This window comes from Cydia amplana, chromosome 4, assembly GCF_948474715.1.
Source record: "Cydia amplana chromosome 4, ilCydAmpl1.1, whole genome shotgun sequence".
NCBI classification, from domain to species: Eukaryota; Metazoa; Arthropoda; class Insecta; order Lepidoptera; family Tortricidae; genus Cydia; species Cydia amplana.
Window position 1 is genome coordinate 14,083,681 of NC_086072.1, and position 15,059 is coordinate 14,098,739.

At 36.7% G+C, this 15,059-nt stretch overlaps 1 protein-coding gene across 1 annotated transcript in view; it reads left to right on the forward strand.

Moving 5' to 3' along the window:
- The first annotated feature begins 7,805 nt into the window (after nucleotides 1–7,805).
- The window catches only part of LOC134647261 (very low-density lipoprotein receptor), a 256,638-nt gene continuing 249,384 nt past the window's right edge, over nucleotides 7,806–15,059 (forward strand). Inside the window, exon 1 of the mRNA XM_063501537.1 lies at nucleotides 7,806–8,280. Coding sequence (XP_063357607.1) covers nucleotides 8,199–8,280 — 82 coding nt within the window. The 5' untranslated portion in view covers nucleotides 7,806–8,198. The remainder of the gene's footprint in view (nucleotides 8,281–15,059) is intronic.

The window sequence follows — 15,059 nt, forward strand, 5'->3', positions numbered from 1 at the left end:
CATGGTAATGTAAACTTCCACCGAAAATTGGTTTGAACGAGATCTAGTAAGTGGTTTTTTTTATACGTCATAAATCGCTTAAATACGGAACCCTTCATGGGCGAGTCCGACTCGCACTTGGCCGCTTTTTTTAATATCAGTTACGTCATTTGCTAGGTGGATACAAATCATAAAACAACTTCAAAAACAGAACGAATTCCAAAAATTATGGATCTCCCTATTCCCTATGCCTTTGTTCATTTAGTGGCACGTCAGGCACGTGCTCTCGCAACTGACCCCTTTGCGTTGGGTCGAATGGGTCGGGTATAATTTCATGTTATCTAAAGGGTCAAATTCCTTAATTACCTTTGTCAAATGATTTAATCCACTATCCAACGAACACTAGAGCCGACTTCAAAACTAAAGGTCAGGTCGTCTTGTCGCGAGGGTCTCTGTACCCTACCCTACCATTAATATGCAAATTGCATAAGTATATAATTATATATACCTACCTACAATACCTACATATATCTACGACGACTACGTACTGTAACAACGGGTATAATGTATTTGTACTTATAATGTATATTATACCATACTAACGAAGAAGTTAGCACTAGCAGGCTATTTATTCTCTTAGTGTCGGTATATAGTCATCAAAGTGTAAGTAAGTAACTGGCCTAATATCAATGTAATCGGCCGGGCTTTCAATTATTTTAACTGAAGAGAACTCATTAATGCACATGCCTGAAATAATCTCTGGAGCGATTCAGCGAGCTGATTTGCAAGCCGTCCTAGGTCCTAACCGCTTTCACCGACACAGAAGGCGTCAATTATGTGCTGTCTCCACAATCAGCGTAATTGCGGAACGCGTGTAGCGGCAGCTTCGCGAATTTTAACACTGCATACCGAGTGTTGATTAGAGATCGCATTAAATTAGGACAATAAGGTATGTATTTAGAATGGACGTCACTAAAACCTTGGGGGGTTGATATGAAAGTAATTCCGTATGCCGTTGGATTAAATGTCTTTTAAAGTAGGTAAGTACGTTTTATAACCAGTGACAATGAGACCAGTAGTGGGTAATGGGTTTTATAAATATTGTATGCATGTGTTGCATGATTTAGAATTTCAGAGCCTTGGCACATACATATATTACTTAAGTACCTACTTGCCGCCCGAGTGGCAACAGTTCCAAAAAATCCGGATACGCTTGTTTTGTAAGCAATTACAAGAACTATTATAATTATAATCTGTGCAACAAGAACTATTATATAAACTGCAAAGCTCCTATGAAATTAGATTGTATTTTTGTAGTTACATATACATGAGGCTTCTTAATTTCATACTTTGTGAACTCTTTGACACAGTATGTAGTAGGTATGTACTCACAGTACAGAAACATAAGCATAATCTGGGGGCGAGAAAGCCACAAGGGATCGGCTATTTTACTATCGCGCAAGAAAAGTGTAAGTACCGCGTGACTGAAAGGATGCATTGTTCAAACTGCCAGTGTTTGTTCTACAAGAAAATGTTCGCTCTAAATAACTCTACCGTTGCTTTTTCAGCAGGACAGCTGCCTAATAACAGTAATAACTAATAAGTGACGCTCGAAGCTAAGGTGCAAAAATTGTACAAGCCGTATTCGAACTTCAAGATATTCACAAGAGACGACACGTACTAGATCCATTCTAGATACGTTATAGTTTAGATTTCAATTAGTTCTCTTTTGCAGCGCAATTCGGGCAACCAATGTCACTTTTACGATAGATCGTGTTAGATATCTATTAGATGTGAATTAGATCTCTAAGTAATATCTTGTGGAAATCGTTCAAGAGTATCTCCAGAATCGCGGAAATGTCAAATTTGACAGGTTAGATCTTAAACACATCGTTATCGTATCTTGGCGATGTCTAAAAGATATCTAATGATGTCTATTACAAAATCCGAATCGGGCCCAAGGCTCCACGCTCGCGGTTAACGGGCTCGCGGTTAACGGGTTCGCGGGTGGTTCGCGTAGGCACTAAGTCGAGGAGCTAGCTCTACGCTGTCGAAAAAAAATAGCCTCGCAATAACCAAGATTTTATTACATCCCAGGTTGCATCCTTGTACTGCATCCGCGGCGCTTAACGATCGTTTGCCCAAATTGGCTTACAGCTGTTATGCACAAGCGCTCTTGCGGGAACTTTAAACTGCCCCATCTTCAACTTTTAATTGATGCCCATTACAATCCTGGTTATGGGATGAACATCTTAACTGTAGTTTCTGAGGCAGTAAAAGTACCTAATGGGGTAGCCGCTTTGTTCTAAATAATAATAGGTATTAATTATTATGAAAGGCGGAAGTGGTTTAACTACCTAGCGAACGCAATGAAATACTTACTCTTTGTTCACTACGCTTGTTAAAACAGGAAATTCTACTGAAGTTGTAAGCTAGTGAAATACTATTTATTTAAAAAGCTTATTTGCGGTCCAAATACTTTCAGTGTTTACCTTTAAATACCTACCCAATGAAATTACAACTGACAATGTTGTTGTTGGAATTAAATTAATGAATAATACAATCGTTAAAATAAAAAGAATGAATGACAATATTATTTTTTTCTACTACAGCACTTCAGTTGTCACTTCAGTGGTGGCGTAGAAGTCTTGTCTCGTCTATACTGTCTATAGAATCATAACATAACAAAACACTACTGATTTATGGCACTTACCTTTGTAAAATCGCGTAACGATTTAATTTTAAAATCTACAATTTTGCGTTAGTCCCCTCTTAATATATATGGGACCTATTTATTTGGAACCAGAATGACACATCACTGCAACGACTCGAATCCTACGCGCTTGTTGTAAGTGCCTTAATCATATTATGAAACATACCTTTTTCTACTCGTCGACTGTAATGCTTGAATTAAGACTTCGTATACCAAAGTGAAATCGCATACTTTTTTCACTATGGGACCCCAACTCAACTATAATATTCATTTCGATACAGTTTAGTCAACTATAATATTCATCTCGATACAGTTTAGTCAACTATAATATTCATTTCGATACAGTTTAGTCAACTATAATATTAATTTCGATACAGTTTAGTCAACTATAATGAAATTGACCAATCGAAAGCTGTCTAAAAATTGAATTTAGTGCGGAGCAAGTACCAGGGCCTCATGAGTTACGAGAAGGCGTCGTTGACCTACCGGCCGGGGGGCGCGGGGCGCGGGGGCCGGGTCGCGTAGGAGTATGAAGGTATCGCGGCTGCTCGCGCATCTTAGCTGTATACTTTTGGTTTTTTTACCTACATAAGTATATGATTCTTCTACTAGTTTTAAGTTTTTTTTTTGTTCACTCGTAGAAAAAGTATTGTATACAATAGTGTTATAATCAAGCTTTTCAATCTCGTACCTTACTTAGGCAACTCAGCAAGCTTCGTTGCCTAAACACGGTACACGACTGAAAAGCTCTCCATTATATCACGATTGTATAAAATACTAAAAGATACCTACAACCTGGCGGCAATATTACACGGCTACCTACTTTATGAATGAATTCATTCGTAATGTTTCCATGTACCTAATTTTACAGATCTCTGTTCGCTTTCCTCAATCATTCCGCACTGGAAATATTTTAATAAATTTTATAAACAAACTTTTAAATGAGCATACGACGGGTCCAACAGAATTTGTCCTTTCATAGCAGAGAAAAGACTCTTTGTTCCCATGCCCATTTTCTGGGCAGTATAAAATTGTTACAGCCGCATTTCCGTTAGGCTCGTAAATACCCGGGCCATTAATAATAGTTCCCGTTTTATGGGGCAAATCGCGGCTTTTAACGCGACCACGTGTTCTATAGGCGGTTTTCTGTTATGTACCTAACCGTAAAACATAATGCCTTCCTACAACTTATTATTTTTAATACAAGTGTGGAAGGAATGAATAAGTTTTATTTACAATAACAATAGGTATACATAATATTACAGATGTGCAAGTTGCGGAAAGTTTCCATAAAATTCTATAAATTCTCGGAAATTTCATGAAACTTTCACTAGGAAATATGGGAAATTTAAATTTAAAATTGGAAAGTTTCAATTGTCTTACAATAATTTAAGAAATTTTCCGAATTTTTCCTACGTTAAACTTCCGAAACATTTCGCAATTTTGGAAAGTTTCCTTAGGCACATCAGTACATAAACCTAAAAGAGTTGCCCGGGGCATCATAACTATATTATAAAAGTAGGTAGGTACAAAATGTTAAGGCTAAAAACACTAAATTAGAAAAGAAACCTTAACTTGCGACTGCCATGGCAATGTTAAAACAAAAAGTAATTATGTCCGGATCAAAATAAACATCAGAAAACTGCCAACGCTGTGATTTGATCTCAGTTAAAGTCCTGCGATTCCTCGAATTGAAAGAAACCCGAAATATAAGTTTCAATAGTCTCACTTCCGCTCATAAGTAACCAAAGCAGGAAGAGCGAGACGCACTGATAAATATAATTATGTATTGAAAAAGTATATTGTTATCGCAGAATGGAATTCTCTTGTTTTGTTTTAAAGGCGTGCTTCGAAACCGCATTCCTAAAAAGATTCTCGGAACGTTAACTTCCAAATACAAACCTATACGGTTTTAATAATAATAAATATTTTTCACTGGAAGTCGAAAATATGAATAACTAGCTTTTGTCCGCGATTTCGTCTTCGTGGAAATAGTAATTTGGGTAACTTAATTTTTATCCAATCTGCCTTTTCATCAATCTGCTTACTATTTAGGTAAATAATTAAAAAGCAAATAATGATAAAAATTGGAACTATAGTTCGTTTTTTAGCATTAGAAAGAACTTGCAAGAAGGTAAGCGATCTTGACATGTATTTTAATTGAAAAACGCTTTTTAAATAATAATAAATAAATAATAATAAATATTATACGACATTCTTACACAGATTGACTAAGTCCCACAGTAAGCTCAAGAAGGCTTGTGTTGTGGGTACTCAGACAACGATATATATAATATACAAATACATAAATACATAGAAAACACCCAAGACTCAGGAACAAATATCTGTGCTCATCACACAAATAAATGCCCTTACTGGGATTCGAACCCAGGACCGCGGCTTCACAGGCAGGGTCACTACCCACTAGGCCAGACCAGTCGTCAAAAATCAAAAACTATTACTTATGAAAGCAGAAGAATATAAATGATCGTATTAGATTTATAATTGTTACATATTTGCCGTAACTTATTTTTAAAATGTGTTTTTCAATTAAAAGACACATCAAGATTGTTTACCGTATTTCAAATGCTAAAAAAAACGAACTATAAACTTATCTAACTAACTAACCCTTTTATAGTTTCGTTATGTCCGTCTGCCAGTCTGTCTGTCCGAGGCTTGGCTCCATGATCGTTAGGATAGTGCTAGAAAGCTGCAATTTACGTCCAAAGGAAAAAATCATGGCGTATAGTCTATTAATTAGGTACCTACTTTAATTACTGATTATACTATTTTGTCTAGTCTTATTTGGTTTCCTTACATTCGATATGAAAAGTAGAGTGTATCCCTTGGTTAACAATCTATTATACTTTACTAATAGCTCCCGTTTAGCCTATTGTGACTTGTGACGGAAGGGTTAGCTATGGAACGCTACGCCCTACACTGAGCATGGCCCGACATGCTCTTGGCCAGTTATTTTTTAAAGAAATCATTGACATTTTAGGGCTGCGTATGCGTTATGAAATCAAGTTTATTTTCGTGTCAATAATGCCGTGTATTTTTTGGCGTAAGTACCTATTAAAAGTTACTCAACGATTAATGCAGGTGGGTGGTATTAGGGTGGAGATGGTGACTGGAATTAGGGCACTTTATACCATAAGACGACCATTTTAAGAAGCAATCACGATTGCTAAAATCACCGCGCGATAAAACAAATATAAAAAATAAGTTTAAGTCAGGCTACAGAAATGTGATTAACTGCACAAGATACTTCTCAGAAATCTATCAGCATTAATTTCGCGTAAGCCAATCTATAAGCTCGTCTCAGACGTCTGGTCGCTCACATAGTGTCTGAAAGACGCTGAATCATTGTCGAATATCGGCGTTCTCGCTTCATCATCCTAGTTATACACAGTCGTATCTCACTAAGACTCGCATAGACAATTACGTCTCTTTTTATTATAGGCTTATCTCGCCCGTTGCGTAGCAGAGGACGTGCGTAACGACGAGCCACGCCCCTTCAGCGTCTTTCTGTGAACGCAACTGAGCTGCGCGCGCAATCGCCCCCGCGTTAAGGCGAGCATACATGGAGCTAAAACGGATGACATATAACTATTAGAATATTTTATAAACACAACAGAAATATTTGCATTAGTTTTGGTTTATAAGTGATTAAAAGTGGGTAAGTATCACATGTTATTTCTGAAGGGATCCTATAAGTGCTCCGTGAACAAAGTTTTGTACGGAGCAGTAAAAAATTTTTTACCACATTACAAAAGATCTTAATAGCAACATGGATACAAGCCATACAACCTACGTTCAATCAATACATATGCAGTAATTTCATTCCACATTATTGCAATGTGTGAAATATGTCAGTAATTTTAATGCATTAATACGGAATGGAAGTGGGGTGCGGCTTCGCGGGTAAATGTAGGGGCGTTGAACATTACATACCTACATAAGAACCTACGCACAATGTTGTTTTACATAATTAGGTACTAACCTACCCAAACATTAAATGAAATCAGGTTACTTCTAATACCTATGTTCAGCGGAAAATAAAATGTTTATAGAGACGATTAAATGCCAAGTTAGCCACGTAACAGAGTACGCACTGTAAATTGCAAACCTAGTAGATATAGATAGGTAATTATTAATAGTTTAATGTTCTACAAAAAAAAAAGAATTAATTCAGTTATTATTTATTTATTTAGACTTTATTGCACAAAAGAAAAACTTATCGTACAAAAGGTGGACTTAATGCCAAAAGCATTCTCTAAGTACCAGTCAATCTTAAGGCAAACCAGAGGGATTGTGGGCGGTGAAACTGGCACTACTACTAACAAAATATAAACCGCAAAGCTAAATGAAACAATTTAACATACATATGCAAGTCCATCAAAATATATACGATACATATAATATAAATATATAGGTATACCTAATATATAAATATATGTATACAATAAAATATATAACTAAAACTAAAACTAGGAATCCTTCATTCTATCAGCAAAGAAAACACGTACCGATTTCTTAAAAGCGAACTTGTTTGGGGCTTTTTTAATACTAAGGGGGAATCGGTTCCAAAAGCCCGCTAAAAAAAAAAAAATAAGCGCGCTAAATTATAAAAATAATTGACTATTAACTTTTTGAGGATGGAGCGGAATGTAGGTACGCAGAATGTTATAAGTAATATCTAATTGATCTATATAACTATCTTATTCTTAATAGACCAATTTTTGAAAAATATAAATCTAAAAAGTGTCCGACTGGTGCCTATTTTCCCCTACGGACGTTTGAACATAAACGATTAGAGAGCCATCTGCGCACGTTTAAGGCCTGTGCACACCGGCTTGCGTGTCCGTGACGTGCACGTGCGCGTGCGCTAAAATGTTGGAGCCGCACACGCACACGTCACGCAAGCGGTGTGCCGCCTCTCATAAGGATCTGTATACTACAACGCTGCACGCGCATGTGCACGTCACGCACACGTAGCCGGTGTGCACAGGCCTTTATCCTCATTGACAGTATACTATTGTACACATGTAAACGCTCCCTTATACTGTCTCGTACGTAGGATGCGTTGGAAAAATCTCTAGCTAGAATCAGCAGCGCCGCGCCACGGTTCAGTCGCCGAAACTAACCGAACGTCAGGCGAGCGCGCCCGATCCTGACGCCATCTAGCGGCGCACCGCGCGCCCCGCTCGCACCTGCCTGCTGCCCGCCAGCCGACATTCTCCGTCGCGCTTGCACCAGGGGCACGTAAAAATAACCTCAAAAACCTAATAACTTACCAAAATATTGCTCTTTCGCACACAACTAACAGTGACAACAACTATTGAGGCGAGTAACAGTGTTATACCAGTGATACACTATATACCAGCTGCTGTGAATGTTTCAAAAGTGTACGTTTTAGTGATTTTTGGCCAATCGAAAGTTTCCTGAGGACGTTACTCGTATCGGTGGGCTGTCATTGACAGCCCCCCCAAAATATTGTGCCAATATGTGGTGGTTAATTTTATTTTGTGTTATAAATGTACAGACTTTTGGAGTTAAAGCCGATATTGGATTGATTTCATCAAACAGTATGTATTGTTTGTTTTTTTTTTTAATAATTAGGTACATACGATTCTAATTCAAAACATCACCTGATCGTACGCTAATGAGTCAAGCGTCATATGTTTCTTAACACCTGTATGTAAGGATCAAACAACGTCTTCAAAAATAACTGAACAAGCTCTTGAACGCCTCCATACCATAGGTACCTAATAAAAACGTTCAGATATACCTAGATGAGCATCTGGTTTGCTTTGACGACTTATGTTACAGGTAGATGTTACGTCTGTAACGAGTCTACATCTTTTATTTTAACGACGAATTTATTACCATCGTTTTTATTTACACTAGATAACTGGTTTACCTGCGGACATGCACGTGGTGTTGGTATTGTAATTATCGTCATTAGTGTAACATTTTGCATTCTCACTTGTTAGTGTATCGCCTTGGCGGATATGGAGCGTTCTCTCTGCGTAATTCGACATTGATAATGATAAACTAGTCCCTTGGAATCTGATAAAAAGATACGCGTGAGAGCGTGAGATCCTCATAAAATAAAACATTTACAGTGTATTGTTCTTAGATTGATAATTATAATAATTATATTGGTAGGTTGTAGATAATTTACACGCAAATGAAACAGTTGAAATAAGCACTTAGAGTAAATAATATTATGGGATACCTACCTACTTGATTAATCTAGCCTCCCAAGACCCCTGCGTACAAGATTCTGTAGGTACATATTCCACAATCTATTCTAAACTTTTATAGAGTAACTAAAGAGTTCCAAATTAAAAAAAACAATGATTTGGGGTCTCAGAGGGCTAGACGTAATTAAAGTTGAAGAATCGCATCTTTCAGCTTATTCCTCTGGAATCTATTTAAGTTTGTTTTTAATTTAATTAACAGAAACGTCCAACTTTTTACCAAACAGATCCGATCTAATCTTCTTTTTAATAAAACTTAAATACCTTAGTTTTATTAAAAAGAAGATTAGATCGTCTTTGGGATTAATTTGAAATAAACTAATAAATTAATCATTGTACCAGAGTAAGAAGTTTAGTTTTTCGAAGGTAAAATTACCACACAAAGGTTGCGAATAATGCGAATCCATGTCCATAACTATGGATAAAGTGAATCTAGGACCATTAGATAAGCTGTAATGTTCGTAATAGGTACTATGTAGAACGTAACTTGTTTGCTACATAGGTAAGGCATTACTAACAGATAAGGTATTGTGTATTTACAACCTAGGAATGTAGGCAATTGGCGAGTAAGATATGTAAGCCTTAGGAGCCTTATAACAGTGGAATAAAGCGCTAAACATAGGCGCTAAACATACTCCGATTCTCACATAGAAGTACCTACCTATGTAATTTGCAAAACCCTAGCCACAGTAGCCATATAAGGCAAAGGTGTCAAATAAAGCGAAAACGTGCGATGTTCCTATTCAAGGCCTCGTATCGTGTGGTTTGAGTCAACAAGACGTGGTATCACTTTACTGAACTGAAAAAGGAAGTATCTATACAAGACGTTACACTGTATTTCTCCGTTTTACCTTAATAGAGTTATTATGACGAGGTACGTAAGACAGAGTTGTGACAACGACAACAGAGCAAAGATTTCAAAAGTAAAGATAGGTCCGTTCATATAATTCCAACCGAACTTTCTCGTTTGGTGTGCCTCGGTGGAATGATACAACGTCACTGACACCGCTGTGCTGGCAAGTAATATATAAGTCAATGCAACAGAGTTGTCAGTATTATTCTGTCTGGATTACGTCATTCCATAGTCTGCCAAACTGTTGTCGTTAATTAGCTTAGTTGCATCAACGCCATCATCAGAATATACTCGTATATTTTGCACATTTATCTTTGTTACTCCTTAATTAACTATTTTTATGTTAAAAAAGATTTCAAACCGCTCTAATAGTACAAGGCTATTATGTATGTGTTGAAATATAGACCACTGGGATCTTTTTGCAGAAAACGTCAAACAAAATAAAAACTTAAAAACGGCTCACCTTCAGAATATACCTAAACTATAATTATGGAATAATAGGTATGCGCATTTTGCATTATATATGACGTAACGCCACTGGTGACGTATAGTACCTACCTAGCTATCTATTTTGTGAAGAATTTGCACTGGCATTCCAACGATTCTTAGACGCAAATGTTGTTTGCTAAACCAGTCGAACCGACAATTTTGTTTTCTTGGTGGTTAATTTAGAGAATTACCTACTCAGTAATTGCCCGTGTTAAGACTGTCGCATAATATTTATTTTCTGTTGGCCAAGGCCTAAGATTGTTAGGTATGAAGAAGGATCGCCTAACTTCAATCTTTAAATGACGTACCTATCGTATGATGTAAAATGTAGGTATTGTGGTGTCTGTCAGACGTAACATCAACTTTAAACGCAAACGCCGCGGTAAAAACAAATGTCAAATGTTTTTTTGGGCAAAACCTCAGAGCATATAATACTTCCTTCCTATATCTGTGGGCAAAACTGTAGTCAGCACAACGCAACGTAAGAATTTGACAGTTTTGAATTAACCCTTATATAGCGCCCCCGTCACCTTTATATGACTACGGTTTAACTGGTAGCCTGAGCTTCATGTACATATGATACTTAAGGGTGAATTCATAACTCTCAAAATATTGGTTCTTACTTTGCGACGACTATATGGTATAGTATATCTACATATTGGTAGGTAAATGTATACGTGTATCTACTACAAAGGATGTGTGAATATTTATTTAGCTTTTTCAAATGTCGATGTCTAATAGTAATACATAAAGGTTTTGATAAGATATCTATGAATTCTGGACAATTCCATGTTTTATTACAGTGTGTTCATGTTGCAGGCGCTGTTTTGCCGTGCCAAGTTTCTAAAATAGCAACAACTGAAAGGGACTGAATGGCATGATATTTTCCTGAATCAGTACAAAGTTCAACAGTTGTGGCGAAAAGCCAATTTTTGAGACAGGGCTATTCTGGTAACTTTGTTTACTTTTGCTGCGGGCAATTTTATTTTACAATCTATTACCAAGGTTGTCATCCCTCCTTAATCAGAAAAGCAGGAAGACAAAAGCAAGGCAGAATACATTCAATATGACAATAATCACGCTGCTCACAGTCTCAATCAAAATATGCATGTCAGTGGTAGGTGTTATCTTTGACAATATTTCCGCTCTCCATGGTTGTCTGTAAGAAATCCCGTTATGGGGATAGGTTATATCGAAATATTTTTTTCTCGTGTGTTTAATCGTTACTCCTTTAGTTGTTGTTTGTAAACTAGATGTACATATAACTATGTTACCCTGAGAAGATTTTATTTGGCATTCGCCATATTGCGGATTTTTAGTGTACGGTACCAAGTTATTTACTACTTGACAACAGATGTTGAAAGTCATCGAATGTCACAGAAGTAAACAAGAAGAATAGATTTGGCCAAAAACACAAAAGTGACAAAAAAAGGTTATCAAAATTGCAAGAAAAAATATTTTGAATGTATACAATAAAACATTTACCTACATCAATCTTAGAGCATATAACCAAACGGAGTATCCATTAACAGGCGTTCCCCTCTGCCGAAAATAGGCGGCCAATGGTCATACACAAATTACACAATGTATGGACTGACGTTTATCTGACATGGCAATTTTTACGTTACGTATACATTTGATGTACCCCTCTCCCGCAAAAATCGGCAGACTGTTTTGACATCAATAGGTAAAATGACGAAGATATGGCATTCCAATAAACAAGGTTTTGAAATTAATCGTTGACATTTAATTTTGACTATACCTACATGACGGACGCAGATTATTGCCATATGTAAGAAGATTGTAGCGACACAAGTACCTATATCAGGGCCTATCTACTTATATCAGGGCCTATCTACCTATATCCTAACAAAAATGGGTAGGTATCTAATTTAGGTACAACATGGAAAAATGCTATAAAAAACCTTGCTTTAACATTTATAAGAAAGTCGCAGATGAAACTGAGGACCTACAAATAACATTGTTATCAACCACGTATCAACCAAAAGATAAAAAAAAAACATTGTTTTTATCTTCATGACTCCTGTCTGTTTATTTTCGCTACATCAAATCTAATCGAGTATCTGGCCATTCGGTGAGATAAACAAAAAGAGAATAATAAGAATGCAGCGGCTTTGGGTGGTCGTCCGCTTACCGAATAATCCACTCGTAGTTTTAACTGTCTCAATTATGGCGGCCCACAGCTGACGCGGCGACCATAAAAGTACCGCTGATGAAAGAGCACAATCCCATTGTGATCCCAATAAAACGGGCTTTATGTCCGAAGGAAGCGTCATTATGTGAAAAATGAAAAACGAATCGCACTTGTCATGTTTACCGAATATTATTCATCGTAGACACTGCGAATGTTGAAGGTGAATTTGGTAAATTGACTGTTGATTGATTGCGTTGTATTCGTTCTGACGTCGCACCTCTTCGACGAACGCTGTGGAACTGTCGTGTATTTCCATGTTGGGATTTGTTCTTTTTGATGATAGATAACTCAAATTAGAATCAACCTAGCTCCGATATGACCTTTCACTTTTAACATTGTTAATAATTATGCATTTTTGAGTAATTTGTACGTATTTGTCATACCTAATTGTGTTAACTCGGCGAAAGACGCAAAGTTTTTGCAAAATTTCAGAGATGAAAAATGACGTCGTTTTTGGAGGCACCAGCTGCGTAGTCCTAGCCGGAGGGTCAACTCTGTAGATTAGATAGGGCGTCTGACTTTTTGTCCCCAATTGTAATAAAGGACACGAATCAGAATAACAAAGCCTGTATAAACAAAAAAGTTTCATCTTTCACGCTAATGTAATCACGCTGCTCACAGTTTCAATTTATTTTAATTTGTTTATCTTATTATCCGTTGTATAGGTATTAAAATGCCGTCTAAGATACTGTGTATATTTTTGTTTGTTTCTTTGACTACGTGTCGGTTTCTCGTTGTCAAGATTGTGATATCAGTAAATGTTTGACTCTACTTTAGCTTAGCGTTATTTGATTGTTCACAAAAATACGCCGAAAACAATGTTCATTTGTTTCCCCGTGGAAACGCTTATTGAATACGTCTAGTCTAGATGCACGTTTTGTTGAATATTTTCCTTTTCTCGTCGGTATCCAATATCATCACAGCAGTCAGCCACCGCCATCCATTACTCCGGTGACGCACGGACGAGGGTCCCAAAATTGCTTATTTCTATATCCGCAATAAAGGTGGCCAAAGAAATTAAATACGAAACAAACACGCACCAAGAGTCGCTGGTCGTACAATAAAGAATTGTATTGCATACAACAAAAGTTAAAAAAATACTTACAAAATTTAAACATGTTTTTATCTAAAAATCATTTTCGAGCTTTTACTACCACTTGGTACTTGTCCACTGTACAGTAACTACTTTTACTACTTATCAAAATTGTCATCACCACAGACTTGTCATTTTCGCGCTCGCGCTTGACAGACAGTTTAAGTGTGCGAAAGGGAAGCCATCACGTATATGAACATCCCATGAGTGCGAAAGAGTCAGACTACCAATGAGAAAACGTGACCACTTTTGAGTTTGACGACGGCCGCGGACGGCCAAGAGCGTATCACCGTAATTTTCAATTTGAAAAATATACACAAATTCGGAAGAAAACTATTTGATAAAGTAATACAATGAAGATAGTGTCTTGTAGTGTACCGGATTTCAGTGTCACGGGGCCAAATAAACCTAGCAAGTACTCATTTCAGAGGAATTATTATGATATTCCGAGCGAAATTTTCTTAACGATATTTTGTCAAATTAACAGCATAAAGAGTGTAAGAAGCCGGTTTATACAGTTAATTATAAGTTTTTATTCCTTTGTGTGCTAATATTTGATCATATTACTTAATAATTTAAAATATTTTGTGTAAAAACATAAACTGTTACTTTACGCTAGGGCTTGACAAAATGTTCAGATGACAGTATCGATAACTTGTCGGTATATTAATAGCTATGTAATTATTTCTTCACAAGACATCATTAAGATATTAGCTTTTATAACCGACTTCAAATAATAACGATTGTTATACCTTTTTGAAGGTGCTCATGTTTAGCGGTAAATTTAAACTTCACTTTCCAATATAGTAAGAGTTACATTAAGATAAGTCTGCAACGATTTTGATAGCACACGCAGTACAAGTGTTCATTATACGTCATAATGTCGTAGAATCTTAACATTTAAAATAACACATTTGAAAAAGTAGTCGATAGAGCAATCAAACATCGACAGATTATTAATATGTTGTAACATGACTTCACTATTTTTGATCTCACATAGACAATTTACGCACACACTTGCATTTCATTTTTGGTCGCACTTTTGAAGATAGACAGTTGTTCTATTACATTTTATTTCTATGATTGGCACCTAGTCCTATTGTTTCATACATTCGTTATCTCGTATATCGAAAGTATATTAATTTTATACATCTAAGAAGTACCTACATTAACACAAGTCACAACTTAAGTACATTTTTCACGAAATCCATCCAAATATAATGTATGAAACTTTTGTATATCTTTGTGTAAGTGTATATAGCCCAAAAGCTATATTCGTTAATTTGAGTAACCGCGGAACTTGAAACCAATTGTGAGAATGTAGTACAGGCGGCCTAGCCAAGGTGACAATCGCTATCGCTTCGCCATCGAATCGCTTAGTGTCTCTCTATCACTCTTCCATATTAGTGCGACAGTGACAGTTGCGTTTCGATCGCTACGGAGCGTAAGCG